The following is a 21,229-nucleotide window of genomic DNA, read 5'->3' as shown; positions in this document are numbered from 1 at the left end:
ATGACTTTAGGACGTGGGACCTGGGCCAGTGGAACACTGGATGGCACAGAAAACGTTTTCCTTTCCCTTTTTACTTTGTCCCTGTTTTTTCCTTTAATATATTGTAAAAATGATGCATTTGGTCCACTGGAGATAGAATCAATTGATTCCTAGGGCTGGAAGGGTCAGAAGGCCATTAAGCCCAACTTCTTGAGAAACAGTCGGCACTTTTCCATGTTGTGGGGGAGCGGAGGGAGAGGGAGTGGTGGCTTTTGGGGGAGCAGTGACAGCTGGCGGCCAAATTCCACAGCTGCCCCACCCTCAGCCCTGCCTTCTAGTTAGCAGCATGTGGGTTGCCCCCAAACTCCAGCAGGCCCAACCTAGGGAGGTCCTGAGCTCCCAAAGCTCGGCCAGGCTCTGGCCCTGTGAACCTCTGCTCGGCCATCGGGGCGATGGTGGTTGGCACTGAGGATATCGCCCTCACCCCGCTTTCAATCAGCATTTCCAACAATGGGGGAAGAGGTTCTATTTTTAAAAACCCACAGAGGAAAGTCCCAACTTTCCTCAGTAACCTAGCTCCTTATTTCCACCCATAAGCCTAACCCCCCAATTCAGCAGCGCAAACCCATTTTTTCTTGTTCTGTCCTTAATGGAAATAGGAAAACAACAGGTTGCCATGCTGAGTGTGGGAACTCTTCATGTATTTAAAGATCCTCCCTCAGCTTTTCCTCCCACTTTATGATGGTATTTGTTAAGTGCTTATTATGTGCCAGGCACTGTACTAAGCACTGGGATGGATACAACCAAATAGAGCTGGACACAGTCCCTGTTCCAACGTGGGGTTCGCAGCCTCAATCCCTATTTTACAAATGAGGTAACTGAGGCCCAGAGAAGTGAAGTGACTTGCCCAAGGTCCAACAGCACACAAGTGGTGGAGCTAGGATTAGAACCCGTGACCTTCTGACTTCCAGGCCCGTGTTCTTTCCACTATGCCATGATCCCTGTTCCTTTCACCTTTCCCTAGCCTTTAAATGATTTCTGATTGAACCTGAATCTTTTTCAAAGTATGAAAATTGGATTTTTCTAAACACCCCTTAGGAAAGATGTTAACTGAGGCACTGCACTACCTGAGGGCTCAAGAGAAACTTCTGGCAGTGCCTTCAACTCTCAGGTCCGCAAACTGCACGGTCGTGGGAAGATGCCATGCCCAGCAGCCAGGCCATCCCTTCCGGGATCTCTGGGCTGAAATCTGTCCTTCCCTTTCATTACCTTGGCACTGTCTTCCATCAGTGTGGCTTATGGTTAACATCCCCATTCAGCACCTCAGGGCAAGTGAAATCCCCCCAGGACGAAAAGTGCCAGGGTCCCTGTTAACTCTTCCTACTGTTTGCCATTTTCTTGTCTGTCCGTCTCCCAAGATTAGACTGTAAGCCCGTCAAACGGCAGGGACTGTCTCTATCTGTTGCCGACTTGTTCATCCCAAGCGCTTAGTATAGTGCTCTGCACATAGTAAGTGCTCAATAAATACTATTGAATGAATGAATGTTTGACCTGCTGTATGACTGCATCATTTGTCTGTTCCATTTCTGAAGGTGGAGCTCGTCCAGATAGTCATTGATGGAGTCAATTACCTGGTGGATTGTGAGAAGAAGCTGGAGAGAGGCCAGGACATCAAGATTCCACCTCCTCTGCCCCAGTTCGGCAAGAAGTGAACTCAATGAAGTTGGTCGCCCCCCTAACCCTTTTAAAAATATCTGTCTGCTGGTATGACAGGTATGAATAAATAAATCTCTAGGCTGAGAGTTATTGTAGGCTTAGAAGAGCCTCGGTATATAAATGTAGGTCTCTTCATAATAAAACTCTCTCTAATGTCTCCAGTTCGGTATTTTTTAAGCTACTGTGTCACACAGTTGTCACATTGAAAACCTTTCAAAAGTAGAAAAAGAGCTAACATTTACTGCCACACAGCCTGAATGGTAAGAAAAGTTTCCAATCCAGTTATCCAAGGGGCCAAGACTTTATGCTTTACTACATGGAATGATTTGTGAAAATTAGACTGATAAAATGAAAAAACAATGACTAGGAAATCCGTTTTCCTGGCAGAAGTGGTGAAGATACACTTTCATTTCTTCCATAGTGCTTCCATTTGAGGTGTGCCTGAAAAATGTGCCTTGGAATATTCAACTGAAAATGCTATTCTGTGGTTCAGTCAGTGAGCCGGTTGAGGGACAGGGTCCATATCTAATTCCCCAACTATATACTTTCCCTGCACTTACTACAGTGCTCTGCACACAGTTAAGTGCTTAATAAATACTATTACTACTAATGCTTTCTAATGAAACCTAATACCTTCTACATCCAGCAAGATTCAATTCAGTCCTACACATTCCATATTCCGATATTCTTTGCCATATTATTTATTGTTGGAGTTGCCAAGTGACTACTGTTCCCTTGGTTACTATTATGAGGCCCTGAAGACTAGCTGGGTAGGCAAAAACTGTGCAACTTGGCTGGGATGCCTGAACCCTCCACCCCCTGTGCAGTGTAATCTGGACCAGCGGCAGCCTAACTGTGACCCTCAAAATGTGGATTGCAGAGAAGGCAGCAGGGCAGGCCTCCTGGGTGGGAGAGCTGCCCCCCTGCCCCCCAAACCCACCCCAATCCATCCAACAATCAATCAACTGAATTTATTGAGCACTTACTGTAATAAATGCTTGGGAGACTAGGACACAAAAGAGTTGGTAGACATGTTCCCTGCCTCCAAGGAACTTACATTCTAGAGGGAGAGACTGACTCATGACCTGTTTGGTTTCCTGGAGCTGTTTGGACAGTCTTCTGCCTCCTGATCAATGGCTCCTGATCAACAGCCAATCTATGAACTGGGTGCTAAGATTTCAACATCTCCACATGTGTCATTATGGCTCCAGCATTACTGGCCAACTTCCTGGATTCTGTTAAGGGGATTTGATACTAACCCTTTTTTGTTTCCATTTAGCAGAATAGGATCCAAAACAGTTAGTTTGAGCTGGTGCATGAAGGGAACTTTTGCCATGATGCTCTGGGGCCCCTTGGTGCCCCTGACTAGTTCTAGAGTCTGGCTGACTCACACCTATGGAAAAAGAATTCTGGGAAGCACCAGGCTTCTCCCCTCATTTTGCTACCAGATTGCTTCCCATCTGAGCACGCTGAGAAGCAGCATGGCTCAGTGGAAAGAGCCCGGGCTTGGGAGTCAGAGGTCATGGGTTCAAATCCCGGCTTTGCCACTTGTCAGCTGTGTGACTGTGGGCAAATCACTTAACTTCCCTGGGCCTGAGTTACCTCATCTGTGAAATGGGGATTAAAACTGTGAGCCCCACAGGGGACAACCTGATCTCCTTGTATCTCCTCCAGCGCTTAGAACTGTGCTCGGCACATAGTAAGCGCTTACAAATACCAACATTATTATTCCCAACACTGCCGAATGAAGAGGATCTCTCTCTGTCACAGAGCATCTCTGATGCGACGAATGGAATGGGTCCCAGGTCCTCAGCAGGGAGTCTCTGACTAGTCTTCAATCAACTGAAGCTAAATCTCCACCCAACTGGAGCCCTCATCCATTTTGATGGATGGCGCTCGGGATCCCACAAGGCTTTCTGTCAGCCAGGCAGGTGTGTTGGGGTCAGAATGCCCGAGCAGTCTCTGAGACTGGATTAGTGGAACATGGCTTTAAAAAAGTGTATGTTGTCAGTAGAGTGCAATCCAGAACTTTATACACCAGTTTGCCTTATGGACATTCATGGCAAAAATACAATTTTCAGCTGGAAAATTTTCTTTTTAAAAAATACTTTAACCTGGTGCAGATTTTTTTTGTATCCTCCATATTCCAGATCAATCAACCAATCAATAGTATTTACTGAGTGCTTACTATGTGCAGAACACTGTTCTAAGCACTTGGGAGACTACAAGAGAATTAACAGAAACGTTCCCTGCCCCTAATGATCTTAGATCACTGAAAACTCAGAGAAACTGCAGGAACTGAAACCAAAGCAATCACAGATTGCTAAACCACCTCCACTAGACACAGAATGCTAATCTGACGCTTTGCCATTTGTCAATTTCCCTTTGCCTACAGTCCTTCAGTCAATCTGGCAGTGCTCTGCTCCAAGTCAAGTACATCCTGTTTTCCTTTCATGATGCCAAATGTCCATATTAATGATACAACCCTGGTTGGAGAAGTAGTACATATGAGTTTTTATGAGTCAGAAATGAACGAATCTCCCGCCTTAATTCATACAGGTCTGGTAGCATGCCCCCTAGCTAAAGAAATCATGACAAGCTAACAATTGCAGTTTTCTATGGTCTGACTCAATCAATATTTTTGGAACAACTCAGTTTACAACTTAATGTTAGCTATCTGTTTAATAAAAGAAAAGGCTCCTCTCCCTGCCTGCTCCTTCACATCGACCACAACTTTTAAAGTAGTGTGACATAATGGATAGAGCTCAGTCCTGGACATCACAAGGTTCTCATCCCAGCTCTGCCACTTGTCTACTGTGCGACTTTGGGCAAGTTACTTAACTCCTCTGTGCTTCAGTTACCTCTTTTGTAAAATGGGGATTTATAATAATAATAATAATAATAGTATTTGTTAAGCGCTTACTATGTGCCAAGGACTGCTCTAAGCACTGGGGTGGATACAAGGTAATCAGATCGCTCCAAGTCGGGCTCACAGTCTTCATCCCCATTTTACAGATGAGGAAACAGGCACAGAGAAGTTACATGACTTTCCCAAAGTCACACAGCTGACAAGTGGTGGGGCTGGAATTAGAACCCACGACCTCTGACTCCCAAGCCCGTGCTCTTTCCACTAAGCCATGCTGCTTCTAGACTGAGCCCCATGTGGGACAGGGACCGTTACCTTGTATCTACCCCGAAGTTTACGTAGTACAGTGCCTGGCACATAAAAAGTGCTTAACAAATCAAAAACAAAACAAAAAAAAAGAAGACTGTGTAATCTGTGTAACCCTCATCTCCTCCTCCTCCACCAACGCCGGGGAGGACACCTTTCTACACTCTCACCCTGGCCCAATCCCCAGGGAAATCTGGTTAAATATACTCCAAACAGACATAGGGAAGCAAAACATTCTTGGTCTTTACTTCAAGGTCAAAGATTTCTCTCACCACTTTTTAAAACTGTAGTTCACAAACTAGGGTGACCTCTGGCATTCAGTTGACCCAAAGCAGGAAACACTCACTTCTCGTTCCCGTTCCAAAAGACATCTTATATTGTCATTTACTATGTGAGCATCCGATACGCTACATGATGTCATTTGGGGTTTTTTCAAAATTCCTGAGCCTAGAGTGCTTCTCCACCTCTCCACTTCTCAGAGACATTGGGGTCCTCTCCCAGATTCCTGTTAATGCAGGGGCTGCTTACTGCGTGTTTGGAGTCTGCCAATCTCGAACCACTTCCATTGCCCCACTGATGGGGCACTGACACAGTGATGTCACTCACTTGTCTTCTGAACCTGGCCCAGTTCACAGTCAAAAATGTTCAACCACACAAATGGACAGAGGGGTTAAACAAAGACACAAACATCAAGGAAAATGCAGATGGCACAGTGACAATTTACTAAAGCCTAAATACAAACCTGAAGAGAGTCAAGTCAGCTCATTGTTGGCAGGGAACGTGTACTCTCCCGAACGCTTAAAAAAGTGCTTTGAACAAATAGGTGCTCATTTAAATACTGATGATGATGAAGTCAAGTCACAAGCCTCCATCAACAGAGATGGGAGTGTAAAACGGTTAATGAAAAATCCAAGCTTGCTAGTGTTACAACATGGACTGCAGGTCTGGGAAACCACTTCCTAGATCTCCTTCCACTTCCTAGAGAAGCAGCGTGGCTCAGTGGAAAGAGCACGGGCTTGGGAGTCAGAGGTTATGGGTTCGAATCCCGCCTCTGCCACTTGTCAGCTGTGTGAATGTGGGCAAGTAACTTCACTTATCTGTGCCTCAGTTACCTCATCTGTAAAATGGGGATTAAGACTGTGAGCCTCACGTGGGACAGCCTGATTACCCTGTATCTACCCCAGCGCTTAGAATAGTGCTCTGCACATAATAAGCGCTTAACAAATACCAACATTATTATTATTATCTCTCTCTTGATAGGGCTATGATAAACGCTCATGTTCTTGCTCATGGTCGAAAGGAATGGACCAATGACCTTAGAGAGGGCTGTGCCAAGCCCATTGTTCAAAGATCACTTGAGGACAAATCAATCAATTTAAGGTTTGGCTATTGAAAATTATGGCTGATTAGCTGATTCTTTTTCTGGAAAGGTTGATAATTGAAATTTATCAACATTGGACTTGAAGCATTTTAATTTAGGCAATTGGTCCTACTCCCTCCTCACTTCCCCTGTGACAAATTCCACAGCTGCCATGTCCTCGGGATGGCATTTTCCATGGGTGGGGGGCAAAGGAAGGGAGAAGGTGAGTTCAAGCCTCTAGAAATTATTTTTCTCTTAATTTGAAATGAAAAAGATTTGTTGGCCTTGCGACGTGGTGGAAGGCATCTGTTGAATGAGAGATTTTCCCATTGATGGTTGGCAAGGTAGGTGTAAAGATCACGGATCAAAGTGCTGAAAAATAATTCATTGCAAATTCCACTTCATTCTGAAAGTGTGACTGGAACCTCTGTGGTGAGTGCATTTTCAGAACGCAAAAATTATCACCTGGCTCTGGTAACACAAACAGGACAACATAATTAAGATGTGAAAAAGTGGGATTTAGCAGCGTCGTGGTCCTGAATACTACTCCCAGGAGTGAAAATAAATCGGAACGGGATGAACTCTGTTCTGGTAAAAACAACAATTGCTAGAAATTACACAACCCCCGTAGGATTCATGGACCACATTCCATATTTTATATTACTCCTCCTGCCTGGATATTATTTAAATGACCCCCTGTTAAACTGAAAGCTCCTTGAGGGCAGGTATCTTACCTTTTTGTTCTCTTCCAAGCAGTCAGCATAGTGCTCTGCACACAGAAGGTGCTCAGTTAATGCTACTGATAATGAAAATTATTTTGCCACAGTGCGCTGCTGTTCCAGCCTAGCTGTCTCTCGTTCCCTGTCACTCACACTGACACCTCGACAGCTCGTCCCCAGCCCTGGCTTGGAAAAGCGGCCGTTCCAGAATTTCTGACTTTCACACCTGACTGCACCCTCTCTGCTCTTGGGGTCGGGGTGGGAGGAATTGCTACGGTAGAATGGGAACCACTGGGTAACTGAGCTCCCCCCTGCTCTGAGCTTTCTTCCCTGGCCACTCCTCCCTTGCTTGCTTGCTGCTCTTGTACTGTGCTATAAAATAGGTCAGAGGACTGAGCGTGCTTGTGCATTAAGGGGAAGCCTTCCTCCTCACTGTGCACACGCTAATTAGAAATGCATCTAGGTTAAAAAGAAAGTTAAAATAATGTACCTGAAGGGCAATCTGAGTCCAGCTGAAATGAACCTGAATTTCAAACAATATTAAGAGTTTCTCACTAAGGAAATCTACAGATATACTGGAAAAGCCCCAGTGTGGTGGACGCTACTGCCTTTTAACAATAAAACCACCTGCCACTTTGACTTTACTTGTTACAGTTCTATGACTCACATACAATTCCGGGATAGAGCAAAAATATTTGTAAGGGAATACGAGTAAGGGTGGGTCACCCACACTACTAGGCCACTAGTTTCTTTTTATTCTCCAGGGCTGGCTGAGCTGCCGGCACCGCAAAAACAAAGCGGGAGATTAAAATGCTTTGGAACCTCTGTGCAGTGAGGTGGGAAGGACGGAAGTGGCCACGGCAGCTCGTTCCTGCGGCCTCCCAACCCACCGGTCAGTCAGGCTGCCTCGCCGCTAATTGACACTGCCCCTTCCCCTGCCCAGGTCAGCCGGGACATCTATCTGCCCCGCGTCAGCGACCTCCACACAACGTGGACTGTTGGGAAGGCTCAGGTCCACACCCCAACACCACTAGGGCAATTCCTCTGGAAGTATTTGTGGCTGCTGGACTGAGCCTCGAGGAGCCCAAAACTTAGCTCTTTAAGCCACAGGGCCCTAATGCTTTTAAAAATTTTTTTGTTGTAGTTATTCCTGGCCCTGTCTTTCATGTTTTTTATGTTCTTCTTGTTTTAGCTTTCCTTGGGTGCCAGTTTCCAGTCCCCTTTTCCTCTTTAGTCTTAACTGTGAACCCTCTGAAGTCCAGGGACTCAGGGCTAATTTTCAGCTGTGTATTCCTTCCCAGTACTTAGTACAGTGTTTTCCCACAAGCGCTTCATAAATGCAAATCAATCGATAGCATATACTGAGCTTGACTCATCTCTCTCATTCAACCCGCATATTCCCTCTGTCACCAAATTCTATCTGTTTAACCTTCACAACATCGCTAAAATCCACCCTCTCCTCTCCATCCAAATTGCTACCATGCTGATCCAAGCAATTATCCTACCCCAACTTGACTACTGCATCGGCCTCCTCAGTGACCTCCCTGCCTCCTGTCTCTTCCCACTCCAGTCCATACTTCATTCTGTTGCCCCATTCACTTTCTTTCAAAATGTCAGTCCATGTTTCCCCCACTTGAGAACTTCCAGTGGTTGCCCATCCACCTCCACATCAAACAGAAACTCCTTACCTCTGGTTTTAAAGCGTTCCATCAGCTCATCCCTTCGTACAACCCAGCACGCTCATCTAATGCCTACTCACTGTACTTCAGTCTCATCTATCTTGATCCTCATCAATACCCTGTCTCTGGCCGGGACCTCCCTCCCCCTACATATCTGACAGACCTCCACTCTCTCCACCTTCAAACCCTTATAATAAAGTTGGTATTTGTTAAGCACTTACTATGTGCAGAGCACTGTTCTAAGTGCTGAGGTAGATACAGGGTAATCAGCTGTCCCACGTGAGACTCACAGTCTTAATCCCCATTTTACAGATGAGTTAACTGAGGCACAGAGAAGTTAAGTGACTTGCCCAAAGTCAAATAGCTGACAAGTGGCAGAGCCAGGATTCAAACCCATGACCTCTGACTCCCAAGCCCGTGCTCTTTTCACTAAGCCACGCTGCTTTAAAATCACATTCCTCCAAAAGGCCTTCCCCAATTTTTCCCCTTATTGCCTCTTCCATCCGTGTTGCCCTTCTACTTGGATTTGTCCCCTCTATCTGCTCCATCCTCAGCCCTTTAGCACTTATGTATATGGAATTCATTTTGTGTTTACCTCTTCTTCTAGGCTGTAAGCTCCTTGTGGGCAGGGAACGGCTACCAACTCTGTTGTACTTAACTCTTCCAAGTGCTTAATTCAGTGCTCTGCCCACAGTAAACTCAGTATGACTGAGCATTTACACTGCACAGAGCACTGCACCGAGTACTTGGGAGAGTTCAATGGGGTTAGTAGATGTGATTCCCATCTTCAAGGAGCTTACAGTCTAGTAGAGGGGAGGAAGACATTTCAGATAGAGAGAAGGGACATTGCTTAAGGGGGTGGGGCAGGAGTGGAGAGTAAGGTGAGTGTGGAAGTGCTAGATGGCAGAAGCTGAGGGGCTGAGAACCAGACAGGTATGAACAGGGTATACGTGCATGGGGACTCATATAGTTAATTTGAACTCTGCCAGTATCACTTGCATCTCACCAGCAGCTCATGAGGAGCTAACTGCATTCAGGTGCACTTCATTCAATCGGGAATGGATTAAACCATAAAAATTAATGAGGCACTAAAAGACTTTAATGAACAAATAAGGGTTGGTTTTTAAAAGTCTCTTATGCATTTTATTTGTTTAACGACAATTCGGTTAGTGGCCGCTCCTCTCTGACAGAAATGTACAGTTTTGATCATTAAATAATTTACACACTATTTTCAGTGTTCACCTAAGTAAGCTTTACAGTACAGCTTAATTAAAACAACGACCCATTTGCCTCTCCTTTGCCACCTCGGCTATTTATCAGCACCTGAAGTGGAACAGTGAAACTGATGTCTCTCTCTAGAGCACACATTCTTCCCTCTCCTCTAAGCTCCCTGCTGAAGAGAGAAGGCAAAAATGGAGACATCCATGGCAACCGTAGGCTGAGCTGCATCCCCTCTTAGTATTCCGGTGCGCCCACGGGCACAGGCTCGGACTTCCGCAGACAGTGAAGCTGCTTAGGGAGGGCAAGACCCTCACCCCTCCTCATCTCCTCCCACAGGGGTCTTCAGGAGCCGGTGCCTGCCTAGTCGTATGCCTGCCTAGTTACAGCTCTTTAGCCTGCCTAGATAGCAGCAGAAACAAATATTGGGCAGGTCCCGGGGAGGAATTCAGAAGCATCAAAGGGAAGGTGTCATGCTACAACATCCTAAGCACACAGACTGACATATTATTCAGATCATTGCTCTCCCCCACTTCAAAGCCTTATCGAAGGCACATCTCCTCCAAGTAACCTTCCCTGACTAAGCTCTCCTCTCTTTTTCTCCCACTTCCTTCTGTCACCCTGACTTGCTCCCTTTATTCATCCTCCCTCCCAGCCTCCCCATACTTATGTACATATCCATAATTTATTTATATTGGTGCCTGTCTCCTGCTCTAAACTATAAGCTTGTTGTGGGTAGGGAATGTGTTTGTTATATCATACTCTCTCAAGCTCTTAGTACAGTGTTCTGCACACGGTAAGCACTCAGTAAATATGATCGAATGACTTAGCTCTGCACATAATAAGCACTCAATAAATATGATTGAGTGACTTAGCTATTACTTTTTATGCATCTGGATCCTAGTTTTAAATTTTTACTCCAATTGCTCCTGGTTTCCTTTTAATTAAAGTCATTTGAACACCTATGCTTAAGAATAAATTAGTATTCAAAATCTGGTATGCTAAATGCCCCAGCACACAGTGACTATTTCTCCACCAGACTCCTTATAAAGATACTCTTCAGAACTGCATATATCTACAGTTTGGGCCTAAATTTGCTGATCATCACCTGTATCTTCCAACTTCACGAGGCAATGTGAACTGGAGAGCTCTGAGAAACAGCCTCTCAATCCAATACCCCCACCCATTAAAATGATCACCCAGACTGGAACGCAAGAAACCTGTACAGGCATTGGCTTGCAGTTGGTGCCCTGGTCTCCAGGGATCATATGTACCACTAGTTAATTTAGCCCTCAGTTCCAGTGACACTTTTGAATCTAGGTGTGACTCCATAAGTAGCATTCTCTGGAGCTGGTTGAGAAGGAGGCCCAAAAATCTTCCTGCAGTGATGCTCACTGATCATGTGTGGCCAAAGACGTGGGCCAAAAACCCAGCCCTGGTGTCTTTCTTTGCCCCGAGCAGAAAGAAAGGACTGGAAGGGCTCCCCATGGTTACTCTGAAGAGACACGGTCCAAGCACCGTTCTTCTTTCCCTTTCTACAGTATGTCTCCATGACTGATTTAGGTACAGCATTTTCAATCATTTACAGAGCCCTGCCTGTTGCAAAAAACTTTTCTGCCTTGATCACTGGTCTGCTGCCATATGGGGCTTTTCCTTCTTCCCTCAAAGGATTCCTGGAGCAAATGACCCCCGCTTCCCCCGCCAGCCCCCAAACTCCGCCAGCTCCCTGAGTGCTAGGTAAAAATAATAATTATGGTATTTATTAAGTGCTTATCTATGTGCTAGGCACTGTACTTAGAGAAGCAGCATGGCTCAGTGGAAAGAGCACGGGCTTGGGAGTCAGAGGTCATAGGTTCGACTCCCTGCTCCACCACTTGTCAGCTGTGTGACCGTGGGTAAGTCACTTAACTTCTCTGTGCCTCAGTTACCTCATCTGTAAAATGGGGATTAAAACTGTGAGCCCCACGTGGGACAACCTGATCACCCTGTATCTTCCCCAGTGCTTAGAACAGTGCTCTGCACATAGTAAGCACTTAACAAATACCAACATTACTATTACCAAGTGCTGGAGTGGATACAAGCAAATCGGTTTGAACACAGTTCCTGCCCCACATGGGGCTCAGTCTTAATCCCCATTTTAGAGAGGAGGTATCTGAGGCATAGAGAAGTGACTTACCCAAGACCACACAGCAGACAAGTGGCAGAGCTGGGATTAGAACCCATGATCTTCTGACTCCCAGTTCTGTGCCATATCCACTAAACCAAGGTACAGCACGAGCCACCTACCAGATTATTTCCTCAGATCAAAGAAACAAAAGTCAAAAGTAAAGAGTAGTAGCACAGCCTAGTAGATAACAGGCTTGAGAGTCAGAAGAACCTGGGTTCTAATCCCAGCTCTGCCATTTATCTGCTGTGTGGCCTTGGACAAGTCACTTACATTCCCTATCCCTCAGTTACCTCAACTGTAAAATGAGGACTATGACTGTGATCCCTATGTAGGACAAGGACTTTGTCCAACCTGATTAGTTTGTATCTTAGTACAGTCCCTGACACATAGTAAGTACTTAATTACCATTAAAAAAATAAAATGGTCTCAGAGGAGCAGAAAAGTTTGCAGAGACTCCTACCTACTTGTAATTTGGATCCAAGTGGTTCCTTGGCCCCGGTTGGGCCTTGACCACTAAAGGATCATCACTGGAGGAGCTGATTCCAATGATGAGAAGGATCAGGCTGCTGTATGATTGTCATGACCAGTACTGCTAATGTGGCTTTCTTGCCTGCATTTCATTAAAGGAGGAGTGAAAGCCTTGGTTTTCTTTGGGGAGATTGCTAGATCCAGGTTACCCCTGTTCCTCATTGCTTAGCAACCCCACGTAATCTGTATTCCACTATTTGTTGTTTTTTTATTCATTTGACACTTCAGACACCTGGGTTTTTTCTGTTTTTTCTCTTCTGAAACAAAGCAATACCATTTTAAACCTCGCAGTTGCCGTGGGTGCGGGGGGGGGGGGGGGAGTGGGGAATAGCTCTCCGAACATGATAAAGGCCATCTTCAGGGCTATTTCCATATCAACATTTTGCATGCTTCACTGGAGGAGTCATGTGAGCTCCCAAAACTTTCCTGGGCTTTGTTTAAAAGGAGACCTGGAGGGGGCTCTGGGGAATGAGGAGAACAGGTGACAGTATGATTCCCAAACAGCTGCTAAATAGCAATCTGAAAGTAGGCAAGCCCCCTCCCTTTTCAAGTCTACCAGTCCACAGCTCTGCCCATCTTGCTCCTCTAGACTGTTAGCTTATGGGCAGGAAATGTCTGCTAATTCTGTTGTGTTGTACTCTCCCAAGTGCTTAGAACAGTGGCCTGCACGTTGTAAGCACTCAATACCACCGATTGATTTTCAAAGCCCTCCTGAAGAGCCACACCTCTTCCAGGAGGCCTTCTCTGATTAATTTCTCCTTTGCCCGTTTTATTCCCCTCAACTACCACCCCAGAACTTGACTCCAACCACGCATTTATATGAAGCAATAAGCCGTAGCACTTTCCAACAGCACTGTCATTTAAGCACTTACTCATCTAAATGACAGCTTTTCTTCTTTCTATCTGTACAATATTTTAGTGTCTGTTTCCCCACTAGATTATAAATTCTTTGAGGGTAGGGATTGACTGAATTCTTCCAAGTGCTTAAACACAGCACTCTGCTCATGGCAGTTTAGGGATGCACTAAAACAGACAGCGGAGAGCAACACAGCCCAGGGCAGGCTCCTTTTGAATAGGAGCTTTGAAAGGCTGGGGAGACTTAAGAGGCAAAAGTCAGAACAGCCCCAGGCACAGAAAGCAACAAGAACAATAATATAACAGAGGATTGTCTTTGGGTGTGCTCAGTTTGGCTGGAACTCTAGCTCCTATATTGGCCGTCTTAATAATAATAATGTTGGTATTTGTTGAGGTTAGGGAGGTGAGAGGTTAGTCAGGGAAAACTTCCTGGAGGATTCAGATCAATAAATAAATAACGTTTACTGAGTGCGGAGCATTGTACTAAGCACTTGGGAGAGTCCACCACAATAGAGTCTACATCTCCCCTGTTCTCTCTCCCTCACTCCAGGCTCATAACTCCTCCTGTCTTCAGGACATCTCCACCTGGATGTCTGCCCGCCACCTAAAACTCAACATGCCTACGACTGAGCTCATCTTCCCTCCCAAACCCTGTCCTCTTGATGACTTTCACGTCACTGTAGACGGCACTACCATCCTTCCTGTCTCACAAGCCCGCAACCTTGGTGTCATGCTTGACTCTGCTCTCTCAATCACCCCACACATCCAATCTGTCACTAAAACCTGCCGGTCTCACCTTCACAACATCTCCAAGATCTGCCCTTTCTTCTCCATTCAAACTGCCACCTTGTTAGTACAATCACTCATCATATCCCCACTGGATTACTGCACCAGCCTCCTCTCTAATTTCCCATCTTCCTGTCTCTCCCCACTTCAGTCTACACTTTACTCTGCTGCCCGGATTATCTTTCTACAGAAACGCTCTGGGCATGTCACCCGCTTCCTCAAAAATCTCCAGTGGTTGCCTGTCAACCTTCGCATGAAGCAAAAACTCCTCACTCTGGGCTTCAAAGATCTCCATCCTCTTGCCCTCACCTTCCTCACCTCCCTTCTCTCCTTCTGCAGCCCATCCCGCACACTCCGCTCCTCTGCCGCTCACCTCTTCACTGGGCCTCGTTCTCACCTGTCCCGCCGTCGACCCCTGGCCCATGTCCTACCTCTGGCCTGGAACGCCCTCCCTTCTCACATCCGCCAAACTGGCTCACTTCCCCCCTTCAAAGCCCTACTGAGAGTTTACTTCCTCCAGGAAGCCTTCCCAGACTGAGCCCCCCCTTTTCCTCTACTTCTCCTCCCCTTCCCATCACCCCTACTCCCTCCCTCTGCTCTACCCCCTTGCCCTCCCCACAGCACTTGTACATATTCAATTACTCTATTTTACTAATGATGTGTATATATCTATAATTTTATTTATATCGATGCTACTGATGCCTGCCTACTTGTTTTGATTGTTGTCTGTTTCCCCCCTTTTAGAATGTGAGCCCGTTACTGGGTAGGGATTGTCTCTGATGTCAAATTGCACCTTCCAAGCTCTTAGTACAGTGGTCTGCACACAGTAAGTGCTCAGTAGATAGATTAAACGAATGAATGAATGAACAGAGTTGGTAGTCACCTTTTCCCCATTACAAGGATTGTGAAGAGTGAGCTCGTGTATTTGTTTCCCAATTACCTAGAGATCCCAAATTCTGGATAAGCAACCCTGCCACCTGCAGTAGCTGAATGCACCACTTTTTTCCACCCGAATACACTCGGAGAAAGATTCTGTGGGCAGGGAGCATGTCTATCAACTCTGTTATATTATACTCTCCCAAGCACTTAGTACGGTGCTCTGCACACAATAAATGCTCAGTAAATGTAATTCATTGGAAAAGAATACGACTGATTTAAATGAATATAGGGAAAATGCTGGAGGAGTTCATAGGATGAGTGGAGGAAGGGGAGAAGCACCTGCTCTCGGTCAGGCCCATCAGTTGGTTTCCCAGGGCAACAAGGGATACTTGCAGAGACTCTGGGGCCAGACAGAGGGAGGGTGGGGGAAGACAGAGAGTGGACGATGCTGTAAGGCCTGCAAATTCCAGGGTGAAGACAAGTGGAAAAGGAAACTCCTAGTGGAAGGTCTTTCATTCATTCACTCAATCATATTTATTGAGAGCTTACTGTGTGCAGAGCACTGTACTAAGGTCTTCTGGGTCCAGATCTGCCTCCTGTGGCCCTGGGACATTGAGTCTGCGCTTACCCTGCCCATCGCCCCCATTCCCCACTGTGATACCCCCCACCCCCCAAAGACGAGTCAACCTGGGATGGGAAGCTCCCGTCCCCAGTCAGAGGTGGAGGCAAGACATGGACTGGAGCTGGAGCAACATGCCATTTTCTAAGCTGGTTTGGAAAACCAGCCCAGGCATTCCTCAGGTGGGGCAGAGAGGAGCAGGGCATTACCCAATGGACACAGCTTGGTCAAAGGGATATGAGAGTGGGAGAGCAAGGAGGAACTAATGCCAGAGCAACTGAGGCTTCTCAAAAAACAAGCGATAGAATTGGAGGAAAAAGACTAAGACAAGCAGCTACTAGAGGAGCAGCAAAAACTTCCGAATTCCAGACCCTGCCTGACCAATAGAATCTCACATACTCTTATACATCTTTTAACCAAGTCTTTCCTGAGCAACACTGTGTACTTTTGTTAGTGCACACACAATACACATATAGATAGGAAGCACAATAATTACCATATCTAAAAGCCTTTTGGCCCCATACATTCATAAAAAATGCATTTCATTGTACTACCCCTTGATAATGGGTGTGAAAACTAGACATTTTTAATGCATCAGATGACATTTGAAATCGACTACAGGTTAAGCTATTTCTACTGATCCCTGAGTCATAAACAAAAGGACAGACTGAGGATCCTGCTTCCTGCTCACAGAAGTCAGACTCCAAGCTTTCTAACTCAGATCAGGACCTGACAGATCACTTTGCTTAGCCATTTTACATTTGTGAATGCATATGAATATGCTCAAGCGATTACCTTATGAAATGGTCTCATCCTCTCCTGACATCCTGCTGTCCCGTTGTCCTGCATAAACATTCCTTTTTCCAAATGTCCTCTTCAAATGTGGCCTAATGACGAGGGGGGAAAAAAATGAGTTTGTCAAAGCCCGTGGGAATAAGGTTAAAGCAAACAATCCCTCTTGGTTTTGACCTCATAAAATGCTTACTAGTTCTGATTATAAGTCAAAAATCAATTCTGTTCACTGTGTTCAGAGTACTAAACATTTGGGTGAGTACGATAGGTTTGGTAGACAATCCCTGCCCACGAGGTGCCTACAATCTACACAGGGAGCAATAGGTTAAAATAAATTACAGTTACTAGGAATAATAGAGTATGAGGATAGCTACATAAGGCTGAGGAGAGTTTCAAAGTACTTAAGGGGTACCCAGCCAAGTGCATAATAAAGGCAGAGGGTAAGGCGGGTAGGGAAAATGCCTTCACAGTATTTAGACAATGTCATTAGTCTATGTGATCTCTGGCAACATGGAAGCCAATCATATTTAGCTACTTCCATTAACTTATTACAAGAACCTTATGGCTGAAGTAAAACTTTATCATGGAGGTAAAAATGAATTCTACGCCTTAGAAGTGTTAAGTTCATTAGATGAAATTTTCTTTAGTGCCATTCTCTGTGCTTCCTCTCCCCTTTCCAAAGCTCTCTGAATTATCAATTAAGGTGGCTTAGTGGAAAGAGCCCGGGCCTGGGAGTCAGAGGTCGTGGGTTTTAATCCCGGCTACGCCACTGTGTGACTTTGGGCAAGTCACTACCTTCTCTGTGCCTCAGTTCCCTCATCTGTAAAATGGGGATGGAGACTGTGAACCCCACGTGGGACAACCTGATTCACTTGTATCTCCCCCAGAGCTTAGAAAAGTCCTCGACACATAGTAAGCGCTTAACAAATACCATTATTATTATTACTGTTGTTATAAATTGAGATTCAAATCCCCTGGAACTTCTGAACTTTTAATAGTAAGTTCAGACTGTTGTGTATAGCGCCCTCTAGTGGCGGAAGAGAAAACCTGCAAGACAATTCCTTGCAAAAATAAAAATCCACATTAAATGGAAAATAAAGCTGATTTAACAGTGACCTTTAAATGGAAAATAAAGCTGATTTGTGACCTAGAAAGTGAGGGACCCCCTTGCAGCCCCGTTCTCAGATACTGAGCCCTCTTTAGTGAGATAGATTCTATACTGTCTTTAACTCCCTAGCCAGTTTTCTTCATTACTTTTACATTTCTGAACCATTCTGATCCGGTTCACTAAACATATGCCCCTGCCTGCCCCCTGACATTAACCTGTTGGGAATATTTAAAATTCCTAGGGGGCTGCCCAAAACATTAGTAAAATCTACATTTTGGCTAAGTGCCACAAAACGGCGAGTTATTTCAGGTCACTTTCAAGGGGAATCAAAAATAGTTTGGGTGAGAAGGACCTGCCCCTGGACTTTCCTCTTTAATTCATTTCACTTGCGTATCTTATTGTAATCAAAATGGTTCTGAATCGAGGGAAAAAATAAAATAAGACTAAGACTAAGCCCCCCTACTTTTCCTCCGCTTCCCCTCCCCTCCACATCACCCTTTGCTCTACCTGCCCTCCCCCCAGCACTTGTGTATATATATATTTATAATTCTATTAATTTACATTAATGATGTATATATCTATAATTTCATTTATTTATAATGATGGTATTGATGCCTGTTTATTTGTTTTGATGTCTGTCCCCCCCCTTCTAGTCTGTGAGCCTGTTGTGGGTAGGGACTGTCTCTATTTGTTGCTCAATTGTAGTCTCCCAAGCGCTTAGTACAGTGCTCTGCAAACAGTAAGTGCTCAATAAATACGATTGAATGAATCAATGCGCCAAGCACTGTTGTAAGCACTGGGGTAGATACGAGGTAACCAGGTTGACCCATGTGGGGCTCCCAGTCTTAAATCCCATTTTACAGATGAGGTAACTGAGGCACAGAGAAATTAACGGACTTGCCCAGGGTCACACAGCAGACAAGTGGCAGAGCCAGAATTAGAACCCACGTCCTTTGACTCCCAAGTCTGGGCTTTTGCCACTAAGTCACGCCGCTTCTCTTAATTATGGTATGTGTTAAGCGCCTACTATGTGTCGGGCACTGTGCTTAGCGCTGGGGTAGAGAAGCGGCATGACATAGTGGCAAGAGCCCGGTCTTGGTAGTCAGAAGTCGTGGGTTCTAATCCTGGATCTGCCACTTGTCTGCTGTGTGACCTTGGGCAAGTCGCTTCACTTCTCTGTGCCTCAGTTACCTCATCTGTAAAATGGGGATTGAGACTGTGAGCCCCATGTGGGACAACCTAATTGCCTCGTATCTACCCCAGCGCTTAGAGCAGTACTTGGCACATAGTAAGCACTTAGAAATTCAACAATTATTATTATTCTCTGTGCCTCAGTTCCCTCATCTGTCAAATGGGGTTTAAGACTGGGAGCCCCACGTGGGACAACCTGATTACCTTGTATCTACCCCAGCGCTTAGAACAGTGCTTGGCACATAGTAAGTGCTTAACAAATACCACACTTATTATTGTTCTCTATATCTCAGTTCCTTCATCCCTAAAATGGGGACTAAGACTGTGAGCCCCACGTGGGACAGCCCGATTACCTTGTATTCATACATTCAATCGTATTTATTGAGCGCTTGCATAATAATAATTGTGGTATTTGTTAAGCGCTTACTATGTGCCAAGCACTGTACTAAGCACTAGGGAAGATACAGCACATTAGCTGGACACAGTCCCTGTCCCACGTGGGGCTCACAGATTCAATCCCCATTTTCCAACTGAGGCCCTGAGAAGTGAAGAGACTTGGCCAAGGTCGCACAGCAGACAAGTGGCAGGGTCGGGATTAGAACCCACGTCCTCTGACTCCCAAGCCCAGGCTCTTAAACCACGCTGCTTCCTTGTATCTATCCCAGGGTTTAGAACAGTGCTTGGCACCCAGGGAGCGCTGAAACACACACCGTAATTATTATTACAAGCAAACTGGGTGGAAAATCACTCCCCCCCAGGCGCGCACAAACCTACACACACACGTTGTGGCCCAACCAGGCCGGATGCGGCGCCAAATAATAATAATAATAATGACTTACCCAAGGTCACATAGCTGACAAACCGCTGAGTGGGAATTCGAACCCATAACCTCTGACTCCCCAGCACGAGCTCTTTCCACTGAGCCATACTGCTTCTCTTAAATAATAATAGTACTTGTTAAGCACTTGCCATGTGCCATGCACTGTTCTAAACGCTGGGGTAGATGCGGGGTCATCAGGTTGTCCCACGTGGGGCTCACAGGCCTCATCCCCATTTTGCTGATGAGGGAACTGAGGCCCAAGTGGCGAAGCCGAGATTAGAACCCAAGACCTCTGATTCCCAGGTCTGCTATGGGAAGCAGCGTGGCTCAGTGGAAAGAGGACGGGCTTAGGAGTCAAAGGTCATGGGTTCCAATCCCGGCTCCACCACCTGGTCAGCTGTGTGACTTCTGGCAAGTCATTTGACTTCTCGGTGCCTCAGTTCCCTCATCTGTAAAATGGGGATTAAGATTCTGAGCCCCACACCGGACAACCCGATTACCCTGAATCTCCCCCAACGCTTAGAACAGTGCACGGCACATAGTTAAGCGATTAACAAATACCAACATTAAGCCACGCTGCTTCTCGGGCCAAAGCCCAGCAACCCCAACATTGGCTAAGCAGGAGGCCGGAGCTTCTCTTTAATAATAATAATAATAATGATAATAATAATGGCATTTGTTAAGCGCTTACTATGTGCCAAGCACTGTTCTAAGCGCTGGAGAGGATACAAGATGATCAGGTTGTGCCACGTGGAGCTCCCCGACTTCATCCCCATTTGACAGCTGAGGTCAATGAGGCTCAGAGAAGGAAAGTGACTTGCCCCAAGTCACGCAGCTGATAATAATAATAATGACAATGGCATTTGTTAAGCGTTTTCTATTTGCCAAACACTGTTCTAAGCGCTGGGGGTGGATACAAGGCGATGAGGTTGTCCCCCGTGGGGCTCCCAGGCTTCATCCCCATTTGACAGCTGAGATCACTGAGGCCCAGAGAAAGGAAGTGACGCGCCCAAAGTCACGCAGCTGATAATAATAATGATGATAATGGCATTTGTTAAGCGTTTTCTATGTGCCAAACACTGTTCTAAACGCTGAGGAGGGATACAAGGTGATGAGGTTGTTCCCCGTGGGGCTCCCAGGCTTCATCCCCATTTGACAGCTGAGATCACTGAGGCCCAGAGAAAGAAAGTGACTCGCCCAAAGTCACGCAGCTGATAATAATAATGATGATAATGGCATTTGTTAAGCGTGTACTATGTGCCAAGCACTGTTCTAAGCGCTGGAGAGGATTCAAGGCGATGAGGTGGTTCCCCGTGGGGCTCCCAGGCTTCATCCCCATTTGACAGCTGAGGTCACTGAGGCCCAGAGAAGGGAAGTGACTGGCCCAAAGTCACAGGGCTGATAATAATGATAATGGCATTTAAGTGTTTACTGTGTGCCAAGCGCTGTTCTAAGCACTGGAGAGGATTCAAGAGGATGAGACTGTCCCCCGTGGGGCTCCCTGTCTTCATCCCCATTTGACAGCTGAGGTCACTGAGGCCCAGAGAAGGGAAGTGACTCGCCCAAAGTCACACAGCTGATAATAATAATGATGATAATGGCATTTGTTAAGCGTGTACTATGTGCCAAGCACTGTTCTAA

At 45.9% G+C, this 21,229-nt stretch overlaps 1 protein-coding gene and 1 long non-coding RNA gene across 3 annotated transcripts in view; one reads left to right on the top strand and one right to left on the bottom strand.

Annotated features, from left to right (window-relative positions):
* CKMT2 (creatine kinase, mitochondrial 2) overlaps positions 1–1,852 on the top strand; it is a 32,771-nt gene extending 30,919 nt beyond the window's left edge. The window contains exon 10 of the mRNA XM_001512072.5: positions 1,572–1,852. Within this exon, the coding sequence (XP_001512122.2) occupies positions 1,572–1,691 (120 nt within the window). The 3' untranslated portion in view covers positions 1,692–1,852. The remainder of the gene's footprint in view (positions 1–1,571) is intronic.
* Positions 1–17,210, bottom strand: part of LOC120638241 — a 67,161-nt gene extending 49,951 nt beyond the window's left edge. For both annotated transcript variants that reach the window (XR_005659801.1, XR_005659800.1), the window contains exon 1: positions 16,473–17,210. This is a non-coding gene — a long non-coding RNA (uncharacterized LOC120638241). The remainder of the gene's footprint in view (positions 1–16,472) is intronic.
* Between the last annotated feature and the right edge of the window lie 4,019 nt (positions 17,211–21,229).

Source organism: Ornithorhynchus anatinus, chromosome 1, assembly GCF_004115215.2.
Source record: "Ornithorhynchus anatinus isolate Pmale09 chromosome 1, mOrnAna1.pri.v4, whole genome shotgun sequence".
Classification (NCBI taxonomy): domain Eukaryota; kingdom Metazoa; phylum Chordata; class Mammalia; order Monotremata; family Ornithorhynchidae; genus Ornithorhynchus; species Ornithorhynchus anatinus.
This window is presented reverse-complemented; position numbering and strand designations above follow the sequence as displayed.